The 17,126-nt window shown below is 44.5% G+C and overlaps 1 protein-coding gene across 4 annotated transcripts in view; it reads left to right on the forward strand.

Annotated features, from left to right (window-relative positions):
• The window catches only part of anp32b (acidic (leucine-rich) nuclear phosphoprotein 32 family, member B), a 224,034-nt gene that overhangs the window by 167,737 nt on the left and 39,171 nt on the right, over window positions 1-17,126 (forward strand). For 3 of the 4 annotated variants that reach the window (XM_085992029.1, XM_085992032.1, XM_085992025.1), the window contains one exon: window positions 10,553-10,702. In XM_085992029.1, the coding sequence (XP_085848155.1) occupies window positions 10,553-10,702 (150 nt within the window). Of the gene's footprint in view, window positions 1-4,834; window positions 5,047-10,552; window positions 10,703-17,126 lie in introns of all 4 variants that reach the window. The other variant, XM_085992036.1, reaches the window with a different exon arrangement.

Raw genomic sequence — 17,126 nt, forward strand, 5'->3', positions numbered from 1 at the left:
TTGGATAAATATTTGAAAAAGGAAAAAAAAATTGTGGGGTTATGGGGAAAGATCAGGGGGAGTGGGATTAATTGGGCAGCTCTTTCAAAGAGCTGGTACAGTTGCGATGGGCTGAATGGTCTCCTTCTGTGCGGTATGATTTTCTGAATACCAGAGTCAAACCTGCTTGTGAGGGGCAAGTGCATCTATCCTTTATCCTTTTCCAAATGCATTCATTTATTCATATGATGAAGTTATAATGGGAAATAGGCACCTGATTTCAGGATAAACCTTAAGCAGGGATTGTAACAGGGTGCAGGGCATTAACAGTCTTTAAACTTGTGCTGGAGCCATTAGGTAAGCAGTAGGTTCATTTCCTTTAGTTTTAATCCAAAGAAAATTCCTAATTGCTGAATCCTCCATATTTGTTTTTATTGATCCCTGAAGCTGTTGCCTGATGGGTTCAAAGCTAACTTGAAGAATACAGCGAACAGATCGTATTAAAGAAAATCAAACACTTCAGCATGAGTCCAGTAGGAATGAACTTTTTCAATACTCTGCCTGAGGTGGGGTGGGGGCTTTGAAGAAAGGAGGATCAGTCATAAACTTTATTCTCTATTTATTTCTCTGGAAAAAAGAAGGCTGAGGGGTGACCTGATAGAGGTCTTTAAAATTATGAAGGGCTTTAATAGGGTAGACGTATAGAAGATGTTTCCTCTTGTGGGAGGACACCAGAACTAGGGGCCATAAATATAAGAAAGTTACCAATAAATCCAATCGGGAATTCAGGATAAACTTCTTTACCCAGAAAGTGGTGAGAATGTGGAATTCGCCACCACAAGGAGTGGTTGAGGCGAATAGCATAGATGCATTTCAGGGGAAGCTCGATAAGCACATGATGGTGAAAGGAATAGAAGGATATGTTGATAAGGTGAGATGAAGTAGGATGGGAGGAGGCTCGTGTGGAGCATAGACCAGTTGGGCCAAATGCCCTGTTTCCGTGCTGTAAATTCTATGTAATTCTTCAGTCCTGATTATACAAAACTTACTTTCCCATTTTATAATTGAGAGTTTTTGGCGGCACTCTTGACAACTCACCTTAATAAATTAGTCCTAAGCTGAACCATAAAGACCAAGAAAATGCCAGGTTTGATTCCCCGGTCTGCAGTTAGCCGATCTTAGCTGAGATGGCAAGAGCAGCACCAAGGTTGGCTGGGTTAAGGAAGAGAATATCAGTGAGTTCCTGCCCCTGATCACTATCACAAGATAATGACAGATGCCCTAGGGAGGCCATTTGGCTCATCTTAGTTCCTGCATCCAGAAACACCTAAATAACTCCACCTTTGCCCTGACGGCACCATAGATTCGGTGACCCATGGCTGCAAATGGACACCAGGTAGGACTGTTGTCCACGTTGTAGAAAAGCCTGTCTTTGTTCAAAGGTAAAAGGGTCACCACTTGACACCCATGGAACTGTACCCCAGCAAAAGATTGATGCCTTCAGAGGGGAGAAAAATAAGGTGGTGGGGTGGGTGTATCCTTTTTGGTGAGGGTGAGGAGAAACTTCTCCCAGCTAAGAGGAGCAGGTATCCTGCTCCTAGCCCTCTGCCAGTATTACTTCAAGGAACCCAGAGTGACCCATCAGCTCACTGACGCTCCATTTTAGGTGCAAACTTGCACTTAACTCTGTGGGCCACCTTGCTGGCCAATGTATGATGCTCCTGCACTGCCTTGTAATGTACTGTTTACACGGAAATGCTCTCCCTATTCACAACGTCCCACGGCGCAACGTACACTGAATCCCAACTATAAGGAGTGATGTGCAACTCATCCCCTTTGCCAATATGGTGCTGAGGCATGCTTGGTGATGTACACCGTGAGGTAGAACCCACTGTCGTATAATGGGAACTCCAAGTTAATGGGTCTGTCAATAAATGTTTGTGCAGTGGCGATGAGCTCCCGTTTAGACACTGCTGAGCCATTCAGTAAACCTTTGTGCTGAGTCAGATTTAGAATAGGAACAGGAGGCCATTCAGCCCCTCAAACCTGTTACACAGGAATAGGAGGAAGCCATTCAGCCCCTCAAACCTGTTACATAGGAACAGGGGGTACGGTAGCATTGTGGTTAGTAACCCAGAGTCCTGGGCTAATAATCTGGAGACGCGAGTTCAATTCCCACCATGGCAGTTTGGGAATTTGAATTCAGTTAATTAAATAAATCTGGAATAAACAGCTAGTATCAGTAATGGTGACCATGAAGCTATCGGATTGTCGTAAAAACCCATCTGGTTCACTAATGTCCTTTAGGAAAGGAAATCTGCCATCCTTACCTGGTCTGGACTATATCTGACTCCAGGCCCACAGCAATGTGGTTGACTCTTAGCTGCCCTCTGAAATGGCTTAGCAAGTCACTCGGTTGTATCAAACCACTACAAAAAAATTGCAGCGGTTCAAGATGTTGGCTCACCACCACCTTCTCGAGCAATTAGGGATGGGTGATAAATGCTGGATAAACGCCCACGTCCCGTGAATAAAAAAAGGAGGCCTTTCAGCCCCTCAAACAGGAGGAGGCCATTCGTCCCCTTGAGACTGTTGCATAGGAAGAGGGGAAGGCTGTTCGGCACATTACAACAGTGACTCCACTTCAAAAGTACTTCATTGGCTGTAAAACGCTTTGAGACGTCTGGTGGTCGTTTTTTCTTTCTTCTTTCTTGAGCCTGTTACTTAGGAACAAGAGGAGGCCATGCGGTCCCTCGAGCCTGTCACTCCATTCAATTTAGAGCATGTATCTTAACTCCATCTGTCCACTTTGGTTCCGTAACCTTACCTAGCAAAAACCTATCAATCTTAGTTTTGAAATTTTCAATTGACCCCCAGCATCAACGGCTTTTTGGGGAGAGAGTTCCAGATTTCGACTACTCTTTGTGTGAAGAAGTTTTTTCTGACATCACCCCTGAAAGGCCCAGCTCTAATTTTAAGATTATGTCCCCTTGTTCTGAACTCCCCCACCAGAGGAAATAGTTTCTCTCTATCTACCTTAACAACTCCTCCTTTTAATCAGCTTAAACACCTCAACTAGATCACCCTTTAATCTTCTATACTCAAGGGAATACAAGCCTGGTCTATGCAACCTGCTCTCATAATTTAACCCAATAAGCCCGGGTATCATTCTAAGTGAATCTGCGCTGCAGCCCCTCCAAGACCAATATATCCTTCCTGCGGGGCGGTGCACAGAACTGAACGTAGTACTCCAGATGGGGTCTAACCAGGGTTCTATACAACTGTAGCATAACTTCCACCTCATTGGATTCCAGTCCCCTTGAGATGAAGGTGGGCTGAGAATGTAACACACCTACAGACAGAGCCTCATTACTGCAATCATTCTCTAATGTCTTTGACTGAAGTGCACTTCTGTTTGAACTTAACGATCCATGAAACCAAAATTAAATAATGATGCAATTTTACGAAGGGAGTTGCCTGGCTATCTTTAGGCAGCCTCGCGTGTAGACACGTGCATGCTCCTTTAAAGACACGCACTGTATTTGGTAGTTCTTTTGAAGAGGTCCCGAACTCTCAATGCTGTAAAGCTTTTGAAGTTTAGGAGTTACGAGGCCGTTTCAATTTCTAGCAAAACAACATTTAAAAAATTGTTATGCAACACAGTGGATCCTTGGTGAGTGGTGAATCCATGCTTTTGGGCTGGATTAGTAGGTGCTAAGTGAGGGAGAAGTCATGCTGTCAGTGGATTGCATACGGTTCATTAATGCACAAGCTATAATTAGCACTAATTAGCTGCGTTTTAAAGCTTTTTGGCTCTATATAGTGACGCCACAAGTCCCGGCCAGCATGGTGATGATTGGGTAAATCCCCCATCCAATCATGCCTGGAGCCTGCTCTCCTGTAAGTGACAGGAGCGCGCAATTTGTATTGTGTAACTCTGTTCCACTCATTGCATTTTGCTGGAGAAATAATCCTACTGTTATCGGGAGACGTTGCTGTAGTTTCAGTCATGAGTTCTGTTTGCTGTAGTTCATAGAGACTCTGCTTAAATAGACTCTGTAGATTGTTTGCTGTAATTCCCGCCCCACCTCCATCTCATTGGCTGGTACCCTGGTGTCGCTAGGCAGTCTGAAGCTTTACTGGCCCTGGCTGGTTTGCTTAGCCGATGAATGCACTTGTCTGCATGTTTGCCATTGCAGAGATCAGGGTGCAGAGCGGGCCCTTTCTGTGAGGAAAATTAAAAGTATGCGATCAGCAGTAGCCTCGCTGTATTGTCATTTTATTGCTTAATCCTCTGTCGTATGAGCAATCGTTCTGGTAACTTCTTCAAATAGTTAACGCAATACTTCCATTTATGATCCTGGAAACATTTCTTTGCCTTCAGTGTCCCAAGCGGTTCTATGCTAGTGTAGAATTATGGAATTACAACACCCGTAGAGGCTATTTCTCAATATCCTGTCAAAAGTATTTTTGGTTTTTGCATATTGCATTTTATATGATGACTTTCACTAAGTGGAGATATTGACATGTATAAACTGGCATCCCCACCTATTGAAGGGCTGTTTATATTTTTAAAAATTGTGAAGGAGTTTGTCCCCTTTTTGTTCTCCCCTCCTAATGGTGTTTGGGCTTGCTGGGAAACAGTATGCCCTGTGTCCTCTTAGATGCTTAAATTGGCCATTCTTCCTGTGTGATACTAGGTGGTGAGTGTTGGCTAGCTATTTCTCCGTGGGATGCGTTACAAGGCAGCCCGATTCTGCTCTCGCCCAATGTCCGGTTACATGCAGTTTGCAGCAGTTCCTGCTGGATGGCAATCTGGAACCCTTACTGATTTTATCCCCTCTTGCAAGTCTAGGGTCAACTGTAGCGAACTCGGCACAAAATGACAATCAAAGCTGGTCTGCAGGGGCTCGGTTACAGGCTGCCTTTGCCGATGGAGCTTTTAGGTCTTATCTTGACCACAATGAAATAATCACACCTGATGGAGAGGAGAGTGGAATTGAAAGAAGCAGCTCCGAAATTACAGAATCACTTGGACGGAATAATGGTGGATGAAATCAAATGCTGGCAAGTGTAAAGTGCTGCACCAAGAATGGGAAATGGTTAATGTACATACTCCATGAACGGTGTTGAAATAGTTAAGGAAGATGCTGAAACAGTGCTAGGAGTCTTTGTAGGTTGAACACTCATGACTGTTCACACTCTCGATCCTGAGCTGAGCCTCTGACCCCATTTGCTCTCCACCACCAAGTCGTCCGTCTCTGCGCCTGCCACAGCGCATCCACTGCTGAAGCCCTCACCCATGCCTTTGTTACCTCCAGACTCGACTATTGCAACGCACTCCTGGTTGGCCTCCCATCTTCCACCCTCCGTAAAACTTGAGCTCATCCAAAACCAATTCCCCATATCCTAACTTGCACCAAGTCCTGTTCACCCATCACCCCTGTGTTCGCTGATCTACTTTGGCTCCCAGTCCGGCAAAGCCTCGAATTTAAAATTCTCATCCTTGTGTACAAACCCCCCATGGCTTCGCCCCCCTTCCCTATTTCTGTAACCTCCTCCAGCCCTACAATCCTCCGAGATCCCTGCGTTGGCCTCTTGTGCATCACTGATTTCCATCGCCCCACCATTGGTGGCTGTGCAGTCTAGGTCCTAAGCTCTGGAATTCCCTCTCTAAACCTCTCTGTCTCGCTCTCTTCTCCTTTAAGACACTCCTTAAAACCTACATCTTTCCTAATATCTCCTCACATGGCTCAATGTCAAATTTCGTCTGGTGACGCTCCTGTGAAGTGCCCTGGGACGTTTTACTATGTTAAAGACGCTATATAAATGCAAGTTGTTGTTGATAATATTAGGGATTTCTGCTTACAAAAAGAGTGATCAACATATGAAATAGATTTCCAGATAGACTATTGGAGGCAAAAACCTTGGAATCATTTTAATAAAAAACACAATAGAAGCTGAAATGGTGGGACTGCAGGGATTTTCTGGATGGGTGAATTAAGATGGGCCAAACGGCATCCTCATCCATAATTATCCTGTAATAAACGGGGCACTAAACCATATTGGAGCAATTGTCAGGACACTGGGGCAAATGGTATTAAATTAAAATCAGAATAACTACCTCAATTATATCACTCCTTAAGTCTTTATCCAAGGGATGCAACCTTCTCCTCATAATTTAACCCTTTTAGCCTCGGTATCATTCTGGTGAATTTGTGCTACACCCCCTCCAAGGCTAATATATCCTTCCTAAGGTGCGGTGCCCAGAACTGAACACAGTACTCCAGAGCAATGTTCCTGCTAAGCTGCGAGGCCGCGCAGTCATCTGCACGGTCCTGCACAGGCCGCTCACCGGCTTTTCCATTGTAGATACCGCGCATGCGCAAAAGTTTGAATGGGCCGCGCATTGGGGGAGGCAGGCCGTGCAAGAGGCAGTGCAGCTTACGGGGGACATTGCTCCAGATGCGGTCTGACCAGAGCTTTATATAACTAAAATGCAGGCAAGTGAGAGCAGACCAGCACCTACCCCTGCCCTGTTTGGGTGCTGAAGTGGAAATGTTGCTTTGTTGAGGTGGTTGTGACGAGTCATCATCTGGACCAGTCTACTGCCTCATCATTATAAGATTGCATCGCAGCATGTCTGGATGGAGGCAGTCTTGATAACTAGTAGTAGCTGACTAGTACAGTCAAAGGCATTTCCAGTCCAGCAGTGTGTGTTATCAACAGCTGTCCTGATGGGAGACCTGGCTTTCTGCTGTCCTGGACCCAACGAGAACATTGTAAGGCCCATTGATGCTGGTAATGGGGAGCAAAGGGTTTTTTAAAAAAAACTGTGACTGAAATCAGCCATAGCTCAGTGGGTAGCACTCTCACCTGAGTCAGAAGGTTGGTCCTCTCACCACCTGCTGCAGTCTGGCAGCTATGTCCTTCAGGACTTGGCCAGCTGACATTGAAGTCCCCCACCCAGAGTACATTATGTGCCTTTGCTATTCTCAGTGCTTCGTCCAAGTGGTGTTCAACATGGAGGAGTACTGATTCATCAGCTGAGGGAGGGTGGTAGGTGGTAATCAGCAGGAGGTTTCCTTGCCCGTGTTTGACCTGAAGCCATGAGACTTCATGGGGTCTGGAGTCAATGTTGAGAACTCCTAGGGCCACTCCCTCCCAACTGTATACCACTGTGCCACTACCTCTGGTGGGTCTGTCCTGCCAGTGGGACAGGACATATCCAGGGATGGTGATGGAGGAGTCTGGGATGTTGGCTGAAAGGTATGATTCTGTGAGTATGACTATATCAGGCTGTTGCTTGACTAGTCTGTGGGACAGCTCTCCCAATTTTGGCACAAGTCCCCAGATGTTCGTGCAGAGGACTTTGCAAGCTCGACTGGGCTGGGTGTGCCGTTGCCACGACCAAGGTCGATGCCAGGTGGTCCATCTGGTTTTATTCTTATTATTGTTTTTCGTAGCACTTGTGTACAACTGAGTGGCTTGCTAGGCCATTTCAGAGGGCAGTTAAGAGTTAACCACATTGCTGTGGGTCTAGAGTCACATATAGGCCAGCCCAGGTAAGGACGGCAGATTTCCTTCCCTCAAGGGCATTAGTGAACCAGATCGTTTCTTACGACAATCCGATAGTTTCATGGTCACCATTACTAATACTAGCTTTTTAATTCCAGATTTTTATTTAATTAACTGAATTTAAATTCTCCAGTTGCCGTGGTGAGATTTGAACTCGCGTCTCTGGATGATTAGTCCAGGCCTCTGAATTACTAGTCCAGTAACATAACCACTATGTTACTGTTCTTGCAACCAATAGTGAGACAAAAAAACTGAAACACATAACAAGTAAATCCTAGGTTTAGTTTTAAAACATTCAGGTCTTTGTGCACTTAGCCAGGGTTGGCACCATGATGCTCCGAGCATCTGTTGTGTAAAACAGGCATAACTAGGTGCAATTTCTAGGCCATTGCATCTGCCTAAATACGAGGAGTACAGATTCCTTGTGGGCAGTTCCTTGGAAGATTCATGAGCTTCGAACTAATTGTCCAATCGCCCTTATCCGCTGCGGGTCTCAAGTTTACCAGTATGGAATAAGAAATTTCTCCACGTTGGAATGGAATTGCTGTTTGACGCATCAAGCCCAGTCCTTCACACATCATCTACAATCCGCGCTATTGTGGGTTCCACCTAGTTTATTTAATCTCCTAAAGGAACATTTGACACAAATCTTTTCATGGCCCAATCTTCCCCCCCGCCCCCCCACTTCACAAAATTAATCGAGCAAATCTGGAGAAGATATATCCATTCTAGCACCTCCACTTGCTGGAAGCTTTGCATGGCTGTTCCATAGAGTACTTCATTATCCCTTATAACCTTCAACCCAGATAGTCCTCCACATATGCAGCAGCTTTGTATCAATTTATTCTATTGCTGATAGTGATGATGTATGTGCCTCTTTCTCCCATCATTAGATGCCAGCGTGACCCTGGAAAGTACTATTAGTTTAGACCAGTTAGCAGACTACAACAACTTGCAGCTTTCAATTTCAGTTGTTGGAAAGATGAGCAGGATTTCAGAGTCTTCTAACTCATAGAATTACAGAAAATTTACAGCACAGAAACAGGCCATTCGGCCCAACAGGTCTATGCCGGTGTTTATGCTCCACACGAGCCTCCTCCCATTCTATTTACTTCATCTCCCTCTATCAATATTCTATTGCTTTCTCCCTCCTGTACTTATCTAATTTCCCCTTAAATGCATCAGTGCTATTCGCCTCAACTTTGTGGTAGCAAGTTCCACATTCTCACCACTCTGGGTAAAGAAGTTTCTCCTGAATTCCCTATTGGATTTATTAGTGACTACCTTATATTTATGGCCCTAGATTTGGACTCCCCCACAAGTGGAAACATCTTCTCTATGTCTACCCTATCGAATCCCTTCATAATTATAAAGACATCTTATCAGGTCACCCCTCAGCATTCTCTTTTCTAGAGAAAAGAGCCCCAGCCTGTAGTGTGGCTCTTGCAATGATTTTTGTAAGAGAATAAACCTGGGGAGCCAAGGGTAGTGGTTGCTGGTCAGTCTTCCAACTAAGAGGATACCATGAAGAGTTAATGTTACGATCAGTCCAAAACTATTGGAATTTGCTGAATATTCCAAAATGTCGTGGTCCAGCAACAACAACAACGTGCATCTTTGCAGCAGCTTTAACGTAGTAAAACATCCCAAGGTGCTTCAAAATTTGAAACCGAGCCACATAAGGAGATATTAGGACAGGTGGTCAAAGAGGTAGGTTTTAGGGAGCGTCTTAAAGGAGGAGAGTGAGGTAGAGAGGCGGAGAGGTTTAAGGAGGGAATTCCGGAGCTTAGGGCCTAGGTAGCTGAAGGCATGGCCGCCAATGGTGGAGTGATTTAAAATTCGTGATGCGCAAGAGGCCAGAATTGGAGGATGCCGAGATCTCAGAGGGTTGTAAGGCTGGAGGAGGTTACAGAGATAGGGAGGGTGAAGCCATGGGGAGATTTGGACACCAGGATGAGAATTTTAAAATCACGGCATTGCCGGACCAAGAGCCAATGTAGGTCAGCGAGCACAGGGGTGATGGGTGAACAGGACTTGGTGCGAGTTAGGATACGGGCAGCTGCGTTTTGGATGAGCTGGAGTTTAGAGGGTGTAAAGTGGGAGGATGCTTTTCCAGGCATTATGTTGACTCTATTATCTATGTGGTCTGCCACTGTCGTTACTTTGTAATAGTGAATACCTAACCAAGATAAATCACAAAAACAAATATTGTCTTTTTTGAAAATTTAGTTTGTTGCTGTTATGCAAAATATTTGCCCCCAGTGTGGGTACATGGCCACCACCTATCTCCTCCATGTATGTACATTATGAGGGGTTTTGATCGAGTAGATAGGGAGAAACTGTTTCTATCGGCAGAACAGTGGGAAACCAAAGGACACAGATTTAAGGTAATTGGCAAAAGAACCAGAGGGGAGATGAGAATTTTTTTTCATAGTGAGTTGCGATGATCTGGAATGCGCTGCCTGAAAGGGGGGTGGAAGCCGATTCAATAGTAACTTTCAAAAGGGAATTGGATAAATATTTGAAAAGGAAAAGTTTGCGGGACTATGGGGAAAGAGCAGGAGAGTGGGACTAATTGGGTAGCTCTTTCAACGAGCCGGCACAGGTGCGATGGGCAGAATGACCTCCTCCTGTGCTCTATAATTCTACTTTCATTTCATGTGGGTTGTGCTACTTGCCTGTGTATTGGTTAACAGATGTGTTGTAGGAAATGCCATAGCAAATTCTGCACTATAGGAATAACTTTCTTATGATATCGATACTGTAAAGCAAGTTGAACTGCACTTGAACCCGAGATACAATGAGCCAGCACAGGCACGATGGGCCGAATGGCCTCTTTCTGTGCTGTATGTTTCTAGGTAAAGGCACAAAAACATAAAATGAATACATCTTCATGCACTGAATTTTGGCCCTTGAGCATAAACCTTGTCGTGAGACGGTTCACATGTATTTACAGCAAGAGTCTGATTGCTAAATTGTCATTTCCTTATTTCAGGTGCGAGAGCTTGTTCTCGACAACTGCAGGTCATACGAAGGTAAAATAGAAGGTCTGACAGCGGAGTTTGAGAACCTGGAGTTCCTCAGTTTGATAAACGTTGGCCTGATGTCTGTTACAAACCTCCTCCGTCTCCCTAAACTGAAGAAGGTGAGTCTTGAGCGTGTAAACCATTGGGCTGTTTGGGGGAAAATGTCTTTCTGTTGCGTTTTAGCAGCGTAATGATTGCAACATTTCTTTCAAACCACTGTGGTTGGGTACGACATGTGTATATTTTTTTGTGAGGAATGGTCGTTCACGATCTTCTGCTGGAAGACATCTCAAACCCACCCTCGTGTAATTATCAGCAAGACCATTAATTGGACACAGCAAAAAAGAACGACTTGCATTTATATAGTGACTTTCACGACCTCCGGATGTCCCAAAGCACTTTACAGACAAGTAAGTACTTTTGAAGTGTAGTCACTGTTGTAATGTTGGAAACGTGGCAGCCAGTTTGGAGATCGCAAGCTCCCACAAACAGCAATGTGATGATGACCAGATCATCTGTTTTTAGTGATGTTGGTTGAGGAATAAATATTGGCCAGGACACCAGGAAGAACTCCCTGCTCTTCTTTGAAATAGTGGCCATGGGATCTTTTACGTCCACCTGAGAGGGCAGACAAGGCCCCAATTTAATGCTTCATCCAAAAGATGGCACCTCTGACAGTGTAGCACTCCCTCATTACTGCACTGGGAGTGTCAGCCTAGATTATGTACTCTAGTCTCTGGCATGGGGCTCAAACCCACGAGGTGAGCGCGCTACCCACTAAGCTATAGCTTTTGATAGTGAGTCCAATCTGTGTATCTATTGATGGTGGAGGGGGCCGGGGATGGGGGGGGGTGGCGGGGAGGTGTGTGGGGTCAATGTTGGCTCCCCAGGCATCTGTGGAAAGTGCCTCCTGTGATGTGTGAAACCAGTGGAGGGATCAATATTGCCTCATTCATCCTACTGCATTGATATCAGGGGCAATGCAATAAAATTAGTGGATGGGTTTGGGGAAATGGAAAATTTAAACAAGACCCCATGGTTGGCAGCACAGTGTGACTGGTGGGTTCGTTCCCTCCACTTCTGGCCTCTTGCACATCCCCCACTTCCTTCGCTCCACCATTGGCGGCCGTGCCTTCAGTTATCTAGACCCTAAGTTCTGAATTCCCTCCCTAAATCTCTCCATCTTTCGACCTCTCTCTCCTCCTTTAAGATGCTCCTTAAAACTTACTTCTTTAACCAAGCTTTTGGTTATCTGTCCTAATATCTCCTTATAACCAACACCTAAACAAAGAAACCCAGAAGATCTGGTCATTTATCTCGCTGCTCTTTGTGGGAGCTTGCTGTGTGCAAATTGGTTGCTGCGTTTCCTACATTACACAGTGACTACACTTCACAAAGTACTTCATTGGCTGTGAAGCACTTTGGGACATTGTGAATGCAAGACTTTTTTTTCTATTTATGTGGCTCAGAGTCAATTTTATAACATGATGATGCTCCTGTTAAGTGCTTTGGGTGTTCAAAGCGCTATATAAATGCAAGTTGTAGTTGAGATGATTCCTCATCCCTAGAGTACTGAAAATTTCACTATTTATCTAGCTGCTGTGCTATCAGACTTTAATTGTATCATCTGATACCCTTTGAAGTTACATTTGGTCAACAACATGTAGACTTGCATTGCGCATTCCCGATTTCCATCGCCCCACCATTGGCGGTTGTGCCATCAGCCATCTAGGCCCTAAGCTCTGGATATCTCTCCCTAAACCTCTCCGCCTCTCCTCCTTTTAAGACTCTCCTTAAAACCTTTCTCTTTGATCAAGCTTTTGCTCACTTGTCCTAATATCTCCTTACGTGGCTCGGTGTCAAATTCCGTTTGATAATCGTTCCTGTGAAGCGTATTGGGCCATTTTACTACATTAAAGGCGCCATAGAAATACAAATTGTTGTGTCGGAGGTTTAGTGCGTAGCTTCATTCTCACCCGCGTGTCTAAGCTGCGGAGACGCAATTGTTCGCGATTCGTAAAAAAAAACTCAAGGTGTAAATACAAAAATTCATGCAGTAGAGAGTGTAATTTTACACCGGTAATTACAAGAGCATTTATCTTGGTGTTATAATTAAGACTTGTCAGATTTTGGAAATGATCCAAAATGCAACATTCGTCCTTGCGACCGTAAAAAGTTTTTAGTGGCAAATAAAGAACACGTCACAAGACCAGCTGATTAATTCTTCCTGATTGTCTGTCTGAGCACCCTTTTTAAAAAAAAAAAAGCTAACAAAAAGGCTGCCCACTGATGTGAAAAGGAGAAAGTACCTTAATTAATCAGAAATATGTAGCCTAATAAAACAATTTTGTTTAAACCTGATGGAGTCAAGTTCCAACACATGATGCATATTCCTGCCCCCATTACATCTGACAAGTTACAGACATGGAATTGATTAGAATTTTACAGCACAGAAACAGGCCATTCGGCCCAACTGGTCTGTGCCAGTGTTTATACTCCCCTTGAGCCTCCTCCCATCCTACTTCATCTCACCCTATCAGCATATCCTTCTATTCCTTTCTCCCTTGTGTTTATCTAGCTTTCCCTTAGATGCATCTCTGCTATTCGCCTCAACCGTTCTCTGGTTAAAGACGTTTCTCCTGAGTTTCCTTATTGTATTTATTACAATAACAACTTGTATTTATATAGCGCCTTTAATGTAGTAAAACATCCCAAGGCACTTCACGGGAGAGTTACCAAACAAATTTTGACACCGAGCCACATAAAGAGATATTAGGACAGGTGAGGTAGGTTTAAGGAGTGTCTTAAAGGAGGAGAGAGATGCAAGAAGATCTAGGGAGGGAATTCCAGAGCTTAGGGCCCAGGCAGCTGAAGTCACGGCTGCCAATGGTGGAGTGAAGGAAATCCGGGATGCACAAGAGGCCAGAATTAGAGGAGCACAGAGATCCCGGAGGGTTGTGGGGCTGGAGAAAGTTATAGAGATGAGATGGGGCGAGGCCATGGAGGGATTTGAAAACAAGGATGAGAATTTTAAAATTGAGGCTTTGCTGGACCGGGAGCCAATGTAGGTCAGTGAGCACAGGGGTGATGGGTAAACGGGACTTGGTGCGAGTTAGGACACGAGCAGCGGAGTTTTGGATGTGCTAAAGTTTATGGAGGCGAGAGCAGTGGAACAGTCGAGTCTGTAGGTAATAAACCAGCCTTCTATTTTCTACAGGAAAAAAGCACCAACCTGTTAGTCTTTCCTGACAGTTGTACCCTCTCAGTTCTGATATGATCCTTGTAAATCTGAGACCTGAGCCGTGCAGTCTCAGGGTGGTAGGCGAGTCAGGAGACTATAGACCAGTTAGCCTAACATCTGTTGTTGGGAAAATGCTGGAGTCCTTCATTAAGGAAGCAGTAGCAAGGCATTTAGAAAAACATGCTGCAGTCAAACAGAGTCAGCTTGGTTTTAGGAAAGGGAAATCATGTTTAACAAATTTGCTGGAGGTCTTTGAGGAGGTAACAAGCGGGGTGGACAAGGGTGAGCCAGTGGAAGTGGTGTATTTGGATTTTCAGAAGGCATTCGATAAGGTGCCACATAAAAGGTTACTGCATAAGATAAGAGCTCACGGAGTTGGGGGTAATATATTAGCATGGATAGAGAATTGGCTAACTAACAGAAAGCAGAGTCGGGATAAATGGATAATTTTCTGATTGGTAAAAGGTAACTAGTAGGGTGCCACAAGGATTGGTGCTGGGGCCCCAACTATTTACAATCTACGTTAATGACTTGGATGAAGGGATCGCGTGTAATGTAGCCAAGTTTGCGGATGATACAAAGATGGGTGGGAAAGCAAGTTATGCAGAGGACTCAAAGAATCTGCAAAAGGATATAGACAGGCTAGGTGAGTGGGCAAACATTTGGCAGATAGAATATAATGTGGGAAAGTGCGAGGTTATCCACTTTGGCAGGAAAAATAAAAAAGCAAACTATTATTTAAATGGAGAGAGATTACAAAATGCTACAGTTCAGAGGGACCTCATTAAAACAGATGAGTTGGTCATTATCACATTGCTGTTTGTGGGAGCTTGCTGTACGCAAATTGGCTGCCGCATTTTCTACATTACAACAGTGACTGCACTTCAAAAAGTACTTCATTGGCACATTGTTGCAGCAGAGTAGGACATTTTCTGTGTCTAAACCACCCAGTGTCAACCACCCACCTGATCTGGTAACACTTGGGCCCCTGAAATTTACATACATGTATAGAATTTTACAGCAGGGAAACAGGCCATTCGGCCCAACAAGTCTATGCTCGACGTGAGCCTTCTCCCGCCAAATTATGGTAAAATATTCCATTTTCAAGTGATTTTCTTTCTTTCTTGTTAAATAATGGCCATTTAACTTGTCAGCTAAGCACACTGAAATGTAATTAGATGTAATGTGTTCTGCTACTTGAAGCCAGAAGCAGAATTATTCTTTTGCAAGTTCCATGAATTTTCTTCATGTAGATGAATTTATAAAATTGGATTTGTAGTGATTACACCTTTAGCGTAGTAAAACATCCCAACGCACTTCGACACTGAGCCACATAAGGATGTATCAGGACAGGTGACCAAAAGCTTGGTCAAAGAGGTAGGGTTTTAAGGAGCGTCTTAAAGGAGGAAAGACAGAGCGGTTTAGGGAGGGAATTCCAGAACTAGGGCATGGGCAGCTGAAAGAATATGAGGTGGTGTTTCAGACAATTGCTTTCTAGTGGACAATCAAGAGCGTAAGTTGTTCTGCACAACACACTTAGGAATCCCCACCTTTCTAAAGATGAATTAACATTATAGAATGAGTACAGTGGTTATGGTATTGGACTATAGCAACCCATAAGTCAAGAGTTAAAATCTCACCATGGCAAGTTAGAATCATAGGCCTGTAATTTTCCAATAGGAGGCTTCCTGCATGCGGATGCCTTCTATCAGAAAAAAATCTACGAAATTCCCTGAGTCGAAATGCGTAGGGCCCACGTATCCCTGGGGCGCATGCGAGCCAATGAAAGAAGGGAATCTCCCTTCATACTTTTGAAAGATAGACCTGTCAAATATATGAATGAAGATCTCCCCAAAAAGACACTAAAACATTAAATAAATTTACCAGGCGTAAGATTTCTAAGGGTTTTCAGCGGGCAGAGGTCCTGCAGAAAGCGGAACTCTCCCCCCACAGAGGCCCTTCCCTAGGGCAGGCGTCCGATCTGTCAAGGGCATTCTTGACAGATCGGAAATGCTGGTTTTCAGTGCATGCGCTTTGCATGCCTGAAACCGGCATTCCCGATGTCCCTATGGGTGTGTACACACCCGTAGGCATCGGAAAATACGGGCCATAGAATCTTACAGCACAGAAGGAGGCCATTTGGCCCATCATGCCTGTGCCGGCTCTTTGAACGCGCTCTCCAATCAGTCCCACTCTCCCGTTCTTTCCCCATAGCCCTGCAAATTTTTCCCCTTCAAGTATTTATCCAATTCCCTTTTGAAAGTTACTATTGAATCTGCTTCCACCACCCTTTCAGGCAGCGCATTCCAGATCATCATAACTCGCTGGCTAAAAAAAAATTCTCCTCCTCTCCCCTCTGGTTCTTTTGCCAATTACCTTAAATCTGTGCCCTCTGGTTGCTGACCCTCCTGCCTATTATGTCCGTGTATGATTGAGACACGGACAGCAGGAGTTGAACAAAACAAGTCTTTACTGAATGAAGTCAATCAGGAAACTGAAACTACAGAGGCTTACTAGCGCCTTTTATACAGGGGTGGTCACTGCCGGTACTGCAGTCTGAGACCAGTTATTCTCTTAAAGGTACATACACAACAATTCCTCCCCTTTTAGATAAACAGTACATAACATTCATTTAACAACTAAATGATAACTAATTACAATCACAATTACGGTTGCTAGATACATTGGTTGAGTTAAGCAATTATAAGTTCAGTCTTTAAGGAGGCTTCCTGATTCTGTCTGGATAACGCCTCTTTGGGGTATCAGGTTCTTCTGGCAAGTTTGAGTCGGGATCAATGTCGTTGTTTGGTTCATCTGCTTCCAATATCACCGATTCTGCGGTAGCTGCAATTGGTACATCGATTTCATTGTCAGGTGTATCAGATCGTGGTGTGGAGTTGACATTTTCCAGTGACTCTAGAATCTGGTCAGCATGGCATCTTACAATGCTCTCTCCAACGTCCACGGTATACATGAGAGGTCCTTGCCGTGTACAAATCGTTCCTGGCTGCCATTTCTCAGTGCGGTAGACCCGGGCCAAAACTGGTTGACCTATCTTAAAACTCCTGGTCGGCCTTTCATTCATATTCTGAAACTGCCTGTTCTCCACATCTCTTCGGACATTTGGCTTAACCAAATCCAAGCGGCATCATAGTCTTCGATTGAAGAACATCATGGCTGGAGTTTGGTTGGTAACCGCATGTATCGCATTCCGGTAGGCAAACAAGAAGTTGTCCACCTTGTGTTGTAGGGGTAAATCTTCATTACACATTGCCTTGATAGCCTTCTTGAATGTTTGAACA

Source organism: Somniosus microcephalus, chromosome 1, assembly GCF_052327205.1.
Source record: "Somniosus microcephalus isolate GS21.2 chromosome 1, FLI_Smic_1.0, whole genome shotgun sequence".
Taxonomy (NCBI): domain Eukaryota; kingdom Metazoa; phylum Chordata; class Chondrichthyes; order Squaliformes; family Somniosidae; genus Somniosus; species Somniosus microcephalus.